Source organism: Trichoderma camerunense (genome assembly GCF_050948025.1).
Source record: "Trichoderma camerunense strain CBS 138272 chromosome Unknown V8C40scaffold_10, whole genome shotgun sequence".
In the NCBI taxonomy this organism is placed as follows: domain Eukaryota; kingdom Fungi; phylum Ascomycota; class Sordariomycetes; order Hypocreales; family Hypocreaceae; genus Trichoderma; species Trichoderma camerunense.
Window position 1 is genome coordinate 1,416,923 of NW_028145360.1, and position 12,080 is coordinate 1,429,002.

General features: G+C 50.2%; 4 protein-coding genes across 4 annotated transcripts; 3 read left to right on the forward strand and 1 right to left on the reverse strand.

The window, feature by feature from the left end:
- The first annotated feature begins 47 nt into the window (after positions 1-47).
- Positions 48-1,986, forward strand: V8C40DRAFT_247422 (uncharacterized protein). The gene is made up of 3 exons (XM_083216322.1): positions 48-939; positions 990-1,204; positions 1,253-1,986. Exons 1-3 carry the CDS (start codon positions 189-191, stop codon positions 1,619-1,621), a joined length of 1,335 nt encoding a protein of 444 aa, XP_083072834.1. The 5' UTR covers positions 48-188; the 3' UTR covers positions 1,622-1,986.
- A 3,164-nt stretch (positions 1,987-5,150) lies between these two features.
- On the reverse strand, positions 5,151-7,299 carry V8C40DRAFT_247428 (uncharacterized protein). Its single transcript, XM_083216323.1, has one exon. The coding sequence runs from the start codon at positions 6,679-6,681 to the stop codon at positions 5,536-5,538; it is 1,146 nt and encodes a 381-aa protein (XP_083072835.1). The 5' UTR covers positions 6,682-7,299; the 3' UTR covers positions 5,151-5,535.
- A 1,975-nt stretch (positions 7,300-9,274) lies between these two features.
- Positions 9,275-9,743, forward strand: V8C40DRAFT_31645 (uncharacterized protein). The gene has a single exon (XM_083222824.1). The coding sequence runs from the start codon at positions 9,357-9,359 to the stop codon at positions 9,606-9,608; it is 252 nt and encodes an 83-aa protein (XP_083072836.1). The 5' UTR covers positions 9,275-9,356; the 3' UTR covers positions 9,609-9,743.
- On the forward strand, positions 9,412-10,906 carry V8C40DRAFT_31654 (uncharacterized protein). Its single transcript, XM_083222825.1, has 2 exons — positions 9,412-9,685; positions 10,479-10,906. Exons 1-2 carry the CDS (start codon positions 9,631-9,633, stop codon positions 10,790-10,792), a joined length of 369 nt encoding a protein of 122 aa, XP_083072837.1. The 5' UTR covers positions 9,412-9,630; the 3' UTR covers positions 10,793-10,906.
- The last annotated feature ends 1,174 nt before the right edge of the window (positions 10,907-12,080 follow it).

Here is a 12,080-nt window from a genome sequence, read left to right on the forward strand (position 1 = left end):
ACCAATAATGTGCCCGAGCGTCGTCAGCGCCCTCACTCAGACATTGCATACATTCTAGGCTTCCATGAAGGATCCGCCCAACGCAACAAATTGACCATATTAAAAGCCAGCTTGCCCCAACGAGGAGGAAATTCATCGCTGACACGCTCAAAGACAAAGCCGACTGACTCACACGAACGCGGATCAAGATGAGCCTCTTGAATGCCCCGTTGCAGTCCTACTTCCACTCATTCGTCCAGCATACTTATGAATTACTGTCACCGATCATAAGCCATAGTAAAATTCCAATCTTCATCAAGGATATTGACCATCCATGGATCAACGAAAACTTGCAATGGCTGGAGAATCGCGACGACCCATTCAAAGAGCTGTGCGACCCGAGTTCCGAAATCTATAGAGGAATTGACGGTCGCGTGTGTCCAGATGATCTCTTTAACCGGCTGGTAATTGACAACAATAAGTGGGGGATGGATAGGATGCCTTGGAGAAATGCTCGAGATCGGTTGCGAGAAATGAGGGACTGTCCCATGGCTCTCGACTCGGTTAAACATCTCTACGTAGACATCTACGTCAGCAGCGGGGAATACGGATTTAGATATGATTCACCGAATCCGGGGGACGAAATACCCGAGCTCTTTGCAGATGTCCTGACTTTGATGCACAATTTGGAACGAATAGACTGGAAGCTTTCTGAGCAGTCTGCCAATTACTTTGAAAGTGCCTTCTCAAAAAGAAATCTTTCACTCCCGTCGGTCAATCACCTCGTTCCAAGCCAGTCCTCTTTCCATCTCATTCCCATGTGTCCGAATCTACAAGTCTTAGAAGCTACGGGGTCTAGAAGCAACCAAGAGTCCTTTATCGAGAGCACTTCTAAAGTGCCATCCATTCGGTCTCTCAAGTTTGATGCTGGACGTGAATGGAGTGAGCCTCTACTGTCTGGTAAGTTGCAACGCACAGACATGGAGACTCAGTTTATAATGGACATCTAGATCTGCTCAGAGCCATGCCGAATCTTGTTTCCCTATCTTTGAAAGGAAGAATCGGTACGGGGACTACGTATAGCGACTTGACGGGTATGTATAGCGACGAACGCTTTCACTACGTGGAAGTAGACAAAGAGAAACTACAAATGGTGAAAAATAGCCTCGGTCTTGAGCCTGATGATATCATTATCATTAAACGACCCAACGACCCATACCTCAAGGTAAGCATTCAAGATCAGGGCAAAAGTTTTTACGACTAACACAGGTAGACTTTTCTTCGTGAACTTGTCGGCTACCCAAATATAAGACACCTTGAGCTTCCTTATTCAGCCCATCTATCTTTGGGATTTGATGGAGGTCTCTGGTGTGGTAATGCATATTTTGGGCCGGACGGACGAGCTTATCATCGTACCGTGTTACAGGAAGGAGCAGAGACAGATGAGAAAGCGGCAAGAATAGCTTTATCTGTCCTACCACATTTGGAGAGTATATCAATTGGAGGGACGACTCCCAATATGACCAAAGAAGATGGGAACAAAGTGGTCTTTGAATGGCCATGGACCGGGAGAATGGAGGAATGGTTGCTAGAGCAAGTTCCCGACGTGTCTAAGGATGATCCATGGTATGATCCCCAGTAAACTCGTAAGAATATGCGCCTTGCAGATTCGAGCAGAAGATATTTTCTCAAAGATAGAGTTTCTGGATCTTTAAACTGGGATTGAGTTTACTATTGAGTGTTGAATGTAGGACGAGCGGCGACTGCCGGTCATATTGAAACGAACTGTTGTTTACAGAAAAAATGAAAATGAAAAGCCTAAGACTCTGACCAGCAATGGACCATTTCTGGTTTCAAGAGAGAAATCTTACTATTATATTGGAACTGGGTCAAGTAACTTTGAGACATTTAGCTAGTCCATTATCGATTATTTCAGAGATAATGAAGAAGTCATTAAGTATCTCAAGATGGGATGAAATAGAGATGGAAGATGGAAGATATCGACAGGCAAGTGAGAGAAATAAAGATGATTCATGTTCCATCCGTATAATATGTCTATTCAGAGGGCAGTCTTCTTTTACATAGAATATTCAATACTTAGATACCTATATAGACAACGACATATACACACCTTACTACTTGAATGAATGATCTATAACCACTAAATGAACTGTATAGAAAAGACGTGACATATGAAATAGAAAAGAGGACATCCTATGGGATTTACGCTCTAGTATGTCTAGGTACCTAGATAAGACTGGAGTTCACTCCCGTATATACGAAACTCGAAAGGAACGCTCCCAGACTTCACTACATATAACTTGTACCCAAAGACTGGGGCGTAGCTTTCCTGGAGCCAGCTATTATAGCTTTACTGAACCTCTTGATTACATAAATTTCACTATCAGACACGATCTCTCATGGGATGGGATCTTAATCCTTGTCAAGACTTCTTTGCGGTTGATACCATCGATGTAAAGCAAGATAACCAATTACAAGATTCAGAAACTCGCCGGCATATCACATCCGATGTTAAAAGACATCATGAGAACCACGAGTTTAGCTCAATACAACCTCCCTAGGCAAGCTTCCCTCCAGTTATCTGCAAAACACATCGTCGTGAAAAAAACACCATGACTCGCTACTTCGCATCATGTAGCACACTCGTGACCAGTCCAAGATGCATAAACCGCAACGCTACCACAACATATCCATGCCTAGCTTCCCAGGACCCAAGTTGCCCGACGCTGTCAAACTCGACATGCTTCAGCGGTCAATATGCACCTTCGAAAAGCCACATCCGGCTTTCGACAAGTCGTCCAAGGCGCCTCCTCCACTTCCAGGCCCATATCCGGCCCCGGCCCCCATCACGACATAGTACAGTTAGATACGATACGAGCATTGCAAATAGGCCCGGTATTGGACACACACCGCCTCTTTTGATGCACTCACACCAACTCTTTTTTCTCGGCCGATGCTACTGCCGCCACCACCACCTCACTTTTGGTCCATATAACCGGGCATGGCAAAAGCCGGCACATCACTCATCTCCCCATCTCCCCATCCCGTTCCCCCCAGACACACTTTTGACTTATGTCGGGTCTCAGTGGCCAACCCTTTTTCTACTTTAGCCATCACCTGCCAAACATCCGTATTGATGGCCCCTTCTTGAGTCAAGTTTTAGTACTATATTTGTATTCACCGTCGACACTATATTAGTCCTTCTCAACTCACTCACTTATACAAAACTCTTCTACCTCTCTCACGGCGCCATCCACTCCCGCCCCCAGCTTCATAGCTCTCCCGTCCCCAGCTTTCACAACTTACTAGTTCAAGTTCATTCAGCTGTATAAGCTCCAGCTGCCCCCTTTGGTCCGACCCGACAAAGAGCAAGCAAGCTGAACAAGAGATTCCCTTCCGGTCCATTTTCTCAACCTCTCCGCCCATCCACCCAATCACGCCGCATCTCCGCCCTCCTTTCGCTTCACAATCCGGCCGGGCCTCCACACCGAGTTTCCCGCGTGGTCTCCCGGGTGACTTTTTCTGTCGTCCGAAAAAACAAAAAAAATGGAGGGGGGAGGGCGTGTGCATTTGGCCTTCCCACCCTTGCGAATATCCCGCTTTTTTTCTCTTTCTCTCTCTCTTTTTACGGCATCGTCTGGACTGCTAGTAACCTTGACGTGCCGTGCCTTGCTTCTGGGTGCGGTCCATGTAATGTAATGTAGGTGCGTGTGTGTTTATGTATGTAATCCGGGCAAGGGGACGTGCGTTACATGCGACATGTTACATGCTGCTTCTCCGTCTCTTCTCTTACTATTTACGGGCCCGTCTGAGTGCGAGGTGTGAGTATCATCAGTGTGAGTGGGCATGGTGTTTGTTGGGGGAATAGCCGGGCTTGACATTTTATTTTGGCCTGGGCCAGGAACAGAACACATGCTTTTCTGAGAAAGTAGAAGAGGGTAAAAAAAATCGAGATGGTGGGTTAGGTAAAAGCTGAGACCTGGCCAAGAGAGGAAAATTCTGTTTCATCACGAGAACGGTTTTTAGCCGGTGCCGAACTTGATTTATTGAGACATTCGGCTCGCTCGCCCTGAAGCTATCGCGCCCGTGATCGCAACCACCAAACATTTTATATCTTTGCACATATCTATCGCGTCGCGATATCATTTCTTCAACATCCGTCTGATTGATCGCATTCATTTCTTTTCTTCCTTTTTTCTCTTTCTTGTCTCCTGTAACAGGTCTTCCTCGGCAAGAAATATAATCGCGCATGTCGGCTCCAGTCGCATCCATAAACCGCTCAGTCGCAAAGCCATAATACGGCAACTTTTATCCTATAAATTAAAAACATAAATCTCTAGGCAAATCCACACAGAAACATCAACTCTTTTCCCACAAAAAAATAAGAAGAATCCCCATCCTCTCCGGCACCCTGTCCTTCTTTTTCATCCCTGCTCGAATTCCCCTGGTCCCCATATACTCGCATGCGCCCACTCACACTCATTTCTTCCCCTCCAGCCTATCGTATCCCCAGACTCGGTCCACGAAGACCAGGATTCCAGCATCGTTGCCAAAACATGGTGTCTCGCCTCTTGTTCCTACTGGCGGCGCCGGGCCCGCTTGCTTTGACGTAACTGGCAGCTTCGCAGAAACTACACATTTTATCGATAAGCCCGGTCTTGCATGGTGCATTTTGGAACTGCATGATGCATATGCAAAATGCATCCTTCGTCACAAGGGGGTGGGATGGATGGATGGGAGAATGGGATAGGAGAGACGGGCGGGCGAGGGAGGGTTGCGGTTTGTGGCCAGGTGAGCCGGTTTAGCCAAACTAATCGTTGTATTTCTCTATTCTAGGAAGAGTAGTCTTCAAGGTCGATCACTTATGAAAAAGAAATGGAATGAAGTTATAGATACAGTAGTAAGACGAGTAATTCGTGGGCATTCACACGTTGAAATGGACAAAGTGTGGCGACCAAGACTCGGTGGAATGAAACACTAACACTCCACTGCTTATTGTATCCATCCAGACCACCTCGATTCTGTCACCATGCAGCCCTTGGCCCGTCAAAGTGTAATAAGTAAATGAAGGGGCGTGTATACAAGCACGAGAGCGGGAGAAAAAAAGTGCGCAGTTGCATGGACGATATGGGCTCGCAAGTATAATACTCCAAGAAAAAAAACTCCACTGATATTCATTATCGGGTATTATATGGTATCATAAAACTCATAGTATACAAGAAAAAGTTTTCCAAAAGGAAATAAAAAATAAAAAATAAAAAATCATCGCTTGCTTGTCAAAAATCCAAATGCCAACCACATGTGTTCTGTTGTTATTCCAAATGCCTTTTTTTGTTCTTTTTCGTTTCTTTTTTTTACTTTTGAAAAGATGGCTTTTTTTTCCACCTCCAAGTAATATGCTCAAGTCATGCAAAAAGTAGTCGTATCAATACAAAGGAAAAGAAGTAAAAGGAAAAAGGAAAGGATGTCAATGTGTAAAGTCAAAGACAAAAGGAGTGATGCGCGGAAATAGAGGATGTCATCATCCGACTTCCTTTACTCCCATCGATAACCGCCGTCATCGTAGAGCACGCGGTCGCGGTGGCGACGGCCGCCGGAGCCGATGGTGGAGCGGCGTCGCGGCCTGATGCGCTCGGCAAGACGCTGCCGCTGGGCCTCGTCTTCCTCGCGCTGGTCCTGCTTGCGGGCAATGTCGCGAGCCTTCTCCTCACGGCGCTCCTCCTCAAAGCTCATGCGCCTGACACTGTCCGTCAGCTTCTTAACATCGTCATCACCAGAGGCTGCGGTGGTCTTGAAGGAGGAGGCGCGGATGGGGGCGGGAGGCATCGGCACGGGCGGGCGCTTGTTGATCTCAGCGTTGGCCTTTGCAATGCGGAGGCGGATGCGGCGCTGTCGCTCCTCTTCCTCATCGCGCTGCTTGTCGGCCCGTCGCTCCTCCCGCTCGCGTCGGTGTCGAATGGTCTCCTCCTCGTTGGCGCTGCTCCGTCCGTGGCTGTCGCGGGAGCTGGTGGAAGAGTGGCGATCATGCTTGGAAGAAGAGCGGGCTGCGGGAGGGATGGCCTCTACTACTTCGACCTGGATGCGAGGTCGCTCCACACGCTCATTGCGCTCAACCCGCTCATCCCGAGGAACCCGGCCATCGACAATGATGGGCCGGCGGGAGAAGCTAGAGCCAGAGTCGCGAGGTGAAGAGCCGTAGACAGAAGGAGAGGCGGAAGCATGAGCGGAGGCATTGGGCGAAGGCGGTGCGCTGGGAAAGTTGAAGGCAGTAGGAGGAGTTCGTGGGGTGGGCGGGCCTTCAACTAGAACGATGCGCTCGCGCCGTGATCCATCGCGGCCAAGGTCATATACTTTCTGTCCGTTGATGTAGAGGCTGGCAGAGCGGCGCCGTGAGCTCGAGGTGCTGCGGCGAGATCGGTCGGACTCGTCGCCGGAGCGGTAGTTTGGTGTGCCAGATCGCGGGCTGTAAGTGGGCGTGGGCGGGAACTGGCTGACGAAGGGAGAGCTAGGCGAGGTGCCGAATGATGCCTCTGAGTGCTGGATGTACTGGTTGGGGTGCTGGAAGACGACGTTGTTGGAGCAGACCTTGCCCTGCCGTGATGCAGAGCAGAAAACGGGCTGGCGGGACTGTTCCTTGTGGCCGTCTGAGTAGACGTAGGTGTATACGTTGGTGGTGCACATTGTGTCCGATTTGCGGCGGATGAATGTGCGCGTCGTACGCTGTTGTTGAGTTGCTGGTGAGCGAGAGACCAAGAGTCCTTGCGATGGCAAGGCGTTCGAGTGAGCGCCGGAGCTGGTCTTTTTGTGTGTGATCAAGTGTGGTGCTATGGCTATTCTTGTTCAAAGACGACTCCGATTATGGAATGTGTGGTTGTTGTTCTTGTTGTTGGTTGGTGTAAGGATGAAAGAGAAGATGCAGCAAAAGGTGGGTATGAAGAGCCTTTTGTACAAAGTGTGTGTTCAATGTCTGTCCTCTTTGATCCTTGTCCGGAATGTAATGCAAGACAATGTAGTAGTAGTAGTTGTAGTGTAGTATAAAGAACTTGTGGGGTTGCTGTGCGTTTGTTGCCTGGAAATGCTGGATCGAGAACGAGGTGAGGGTGCATCGCAGACTTATAAAGACAAAGCGATGGGAGTGCGTGAGAAGGGACAAGACCTTGGCCGCTTTTGGCCGTCGTGTCCCTGTTTCACACGCCCCCTCCACTCTCCTTGTCCAGCCATATCGAGTCTCGACAAGAGTCCTGCACCTGAACCCCTGCCGTCTTTCCGCTTTCTGCCTACTGGCAACATGGGGAGTGGGTTTCCTCCCCGGCGAGGCATGTGAGGCATCTTCAGAGCGCTAGCGAGTCCAAGGGCTTCTCCGATGACTCCCTTCTTGTTCGTCCCCAGTGTGGATGCGCAGCAGCAGCCAGAGAGAGGAAGCCAGTCCAATAGCGGAGCGGCTGAGCGTCCATAGCCACGGACGGTGGGTTTTTGGTCTTTGCAGTTCCTGAGCGGCCAGCCAGAAGGGGGAAGGGCAGTTGAATGGAATGAGTTGATGCTTGCTCAAAGCGACCGATGCGAGTGAGTGAGGTCAGAGGTACAGTAGACTAGAGTAGATTCTACCAGATTGCAAAGGTACGCCCAGGCTGCCGCCAATTCTGGCATCTCATCTAGATCGAATCGAGAGAGCGCGAAGAGGGAGCCAAACGATGCTTTGCTCACGGCCATTGCATCGTCGCAGGCTGCAGAATTTCGAAACGGCAGGGCGCTGAAAATAGCAGCACAGACGGCCTCCCGAGAATATTCTGCTGCATCTGCGCTTATTCGAAACGCACGCTGTTGGCCAATGGCAGCGACCGGCAGCGGCTGAAAATACCGTCAAATTGAATTGACAGATGGCAGAGACGCGCCTTGCTCGAGCGGCTGATGAAGCTGCTCATGCAGTGCCAATTCGGATCCTGCACAGAGATGCGATTCTAGCCCTACCTTGAACACCGAAGCCAAAGCACCATCCTCACAATTGGCCAACGGGCGACGGCGGTCCAGGCCGAAGATGCGATGCAGAACACACTGACGCACGTCTCGGATCGCGGGTGTCGACGGGGGATTGACTCATTCAGTTCGGTCCAGAAATCGCACTGGCTATGCCGTTAGCAGCAGACCTGCCTGCCTGGCAGTAGCTTCGTCGCATCGATTTGATTTCGTACAGTAGCAATTGATCCATCCAGTTTTCGTATTAGCATCAGCAGTAGCATCAGCAGTAGCGCCAGAGTTCTTCTGGTGATGTCTCTCTGCCTGGCATTAGCATCGCATTAGCAGGGCATCAACCTCACCTGCATCACATCGAACCGACCAGCAGCAGCAGTAGCTTCGACCTTCGGGGATCGGCGCGATTGAAGCGATGCCCTCTGGGATTGTGGACAGCCACAATTCAATTTGAAGCTTGGAGTCCTAGATGGTGGAGAGCGGGACACGCCGGGCAATGGCGTCGGTCCGCATCTAGGCGGTCCCTGTTAGCGCCCTCCGCACCGCGACCGCCAGAGCACTAACAGCGGCCGCTGCAAATGCTGCAAGGGCATGGACGCCATCATGCCCGTCATGTCATGTCAGACCTCCACTGAAGACCACTAAAATCCAGGCTCCTGCTTCATTGATTTTCAGCCGCCTGGGCTGTGCTGCCTGCCCCAAGTCCACTGGAAAGTCGCCCAGTTTTTGTGGCCCCTCGCTAAGACCCTGCTGGGCCCTACGCTAAGCTGCTTTGGAGCCAGCCACAAAGCCACGGGCCATGCGCCACACCTCCAGGAGATTGCCGGCTGTCGGCGACACCACCTGCTGCAACACACAATCTTCATCTTCACCTTTCACTGCCTCACTCAATGATGCTTGTTTGTATGCTAGCAAGAGGCAACCAGAGGGAGATGTTGATGCATCGATGGCGACACCCGATCGCGACATCCACAACTCTCCGCGTTCACAGCCTCGCTGACGTGCAGGCATTTGTCCGAAGAGCCTCATTTTTCGCTCCTGCTCCCCCAACCTACCTAGTTCGGTTCAACAATATTTGCCATCATGACGATATCGCGGCAAACCAAGGCAAACCACCAAGAATCATCGTCATGGCAGAGCAAAGCAGAAGAAGTCCTAGACACGCTACACGGGCCCTGCTACGCAATCGCCAGACTAGCGACGACTGTCAACTACCGGGCTAGCTGAGAGGGAAAACAGTCATGGGACGTGGTCCTGCATGCCCCATCCACCCACAATCGGCCATGGGCAATGACACACTCGCTACTGTACCGCGTCTGCCTATCCAATATGCGAAGGCCTTATCCAGGCGACATCATTAGTCAACAAGCGCTATCGCTTCGGGTCCGATGCTGCTAGTCTCGCTCTTCTCTCTCACGAGTCTCACCGCGGTGACGCACAACTGCTGCCGGACTCTTTTTGCATTAGTCCGCATGACCACGGCGATCCGAGTGCCTACGTACTTTCGTGTGTGTGCTCCGTTTGAGTATCAAGGCAAGGACAGAGATGCTGTTCAAAGTGGCGAGTGGGTGCGGGTTCCAGCAGTGGAGAGGCCACCATGGATGACTTCTATTGGCTTGTGGCTGTCACCACCAGGTTAAACTTGTGGGATTGATATCGGGCATGTCAAAGATGGCAACGACATCGCCAAGGCTTTTGGTTTTGGATACGCGGTTTGGTGAGTGGTATTCTTCTCTTTGAGCATTCATTCATCCATCTTTCCCATGCTACTCAGTGCACACACCCTCCTTACTTGCATGCCGGCAACTTTATTGATCGCCTTGTCCTTTGATGAATACCCTACACCACTGTCAGTGCGCATCGTAAGCCCACCTACCCATCAAAGACATCTACTGTACGGCTTCTATTTTCTGCTACAAGCATGCTTTGTACGGAGTCTCCTGTCCTGCCCGTAAGCAGTCCTCCTTTCACGCCGTCCGCCATAAGCAGCGCACTAGACCTCTTCCTTTGAAGGCTGCCTGTCCTGTCTACCCGGACCCGTCGTCAGCAGTCAAACTCGCCCATTCACATTCACCCCAGCTGTGGCGCTCTGCACAATGCGGCCCCCAAACAGCCATTTGCACCTATTCTTTCCAGCCGTCGTCCATATTTGGAGTCCTCAGCAAGGGCGGCCTCCTTGTGTGGCGTCTGTAATACGAACGCCACGCAGTGAATAATGGGCAGCTGGATGGAATGCGCGAGACAGTAACCGTGGAGTTTGTAGCGATGTGTCTTGATACTGCTATACAACAATGCGATTCATTATACGACTAGTACGAGTAGTGGATGGACAATGCCCTTTTCTTCTTTGAAAGCACGTTGCAAGCTGCCATTCATTCTATTGCTCGCTAGCCCTTGAACACTTCCCTTTCTTTATCCACTCTCGCTCTTATACTCTCATATTCCAAAGTTCCTGATTCGTCTCTTCTTCATCTCTACGCCGCGACTAACCCACCGACCGTGCAGAACAGGCATCCAATCCCATTGTCGACGTTCCTCTTGCATGCAAGGACGCAAAAAGCAGAGACAGAGGGGGGCGTGTGGACTGTGTCGCTTGCCAGAACCGGCCGTCGCTCGCGACCCTCACGCCCCCTCCCTTGTCCTGTGTCTCTCTTTTACTTGTATATTGCATGCCATACCTAAACTGAGACACACAACCATCAATTGTTCACTCGAAATTTTCTTTTCGCTGTCTCGGCAACCCATTTTTTTTTTCTCTTTTGCTCTTGAGAGGGCAGTCAGCCCTGCTAATCAAAAATTGTGCGCCTTGGGGCCTCTCATCTGACCTCGTCTCGCCAAACAAGCTACACTTTGCCGAAGCGCGAGCCATTCGGACGGCTTCCGTTGGGTCACTTGGCCCTTTTCGGGAGGGAGCACGCTGCTCTGAAAATTTTCTTGTCATGATCAGTATTTTTTTTTTTACTCTCTCTTCGATTTTACTCTCGTCACTTTTGTGGTCTGGCATGTGAGATTCGGTGAGAGTGCGCAAAACCACGCCACACCAGCCACTTTGTTAAAGTGTCCTCATTAAAGTGCCCATTACAATGACCGTTAATGTGTAAGACAGAAGGAGATTATGCATTGTTGACCAGATGGAGAGCATTCCCTGGCGAGGCGAGCAATACAATAGACGTTGTCTCAGCCGGCCATGTCTTGGCCGTTTCCGTCAGTCGGGCCCTGCCGCTCTGCCTCTATTCGGATCCTGGGTTTTTGACGCGCGCCTCCACAGATCCCATTAATGACTGTTTCAAATCTGTTCGGGCTAGCACTCTAAACTCGGCCCACCGTCCCAACGAAACGGTGCAGCTTTGAGGTTTCACAACCTTGATACAACTCGACTTGAAGGTTGAAGCTGAACGCTGAGGAGCGTCTGGTGTTTCACCCGTCTCCGTACCCCCTTATTCCCCCATATATTTGGTACTTGGATGCATCCGTTGTGTAGGAGATAGATAGCGATATCCATGATGCCAAACCCCCTGCAGCTGCTGGCCGTTGATCTGCCCTCTCGCGACCGCGATGCGATCCTGCAGGAACAGGCCGCGTATTCATCGTAGAGTTTTCCATGGAGTTTCTTTAATTAGAACAAAGGAGACAGTTTGTAAGCGCTCAAACTTTGTTGAGTCTCTGTGGCGAGACCGTGGCCAAGCCAGTAGTTGGTCACGATGTCACTTAGTCACGATCCTCATTGCCTTTTATACTGTGAGCTGACGCAGTGGCTGAACATGCTGCTTTTTTGGCCTATGTGGCTCGGTTTTCGTAAGAGGCGAGTCTGCTGATGGGTGTATAAATCTACAGTGATTTGAGTCGTAATAGGGCTGTGCAGGTTTGCAACGCCTTTGAGAATGTCAAGTTTGTTGCGGTCCGTGATCGGAGAGGCCGTAAAAGACACTACGAAGAGGTTTCTATTTTTGTATCACAGTGCCTTTTGTCTGGAGATACTTTTCATCAGTAGCATTTGGAATCACCTAGATAGATCTGTTTCTAATTATATCGTGTTAGAGGGAGTCTCCAAAGGTACGATCAAAAGAAGTCGCGAATACTCGACAACAACTCATCTTGATCAACGTACTTAC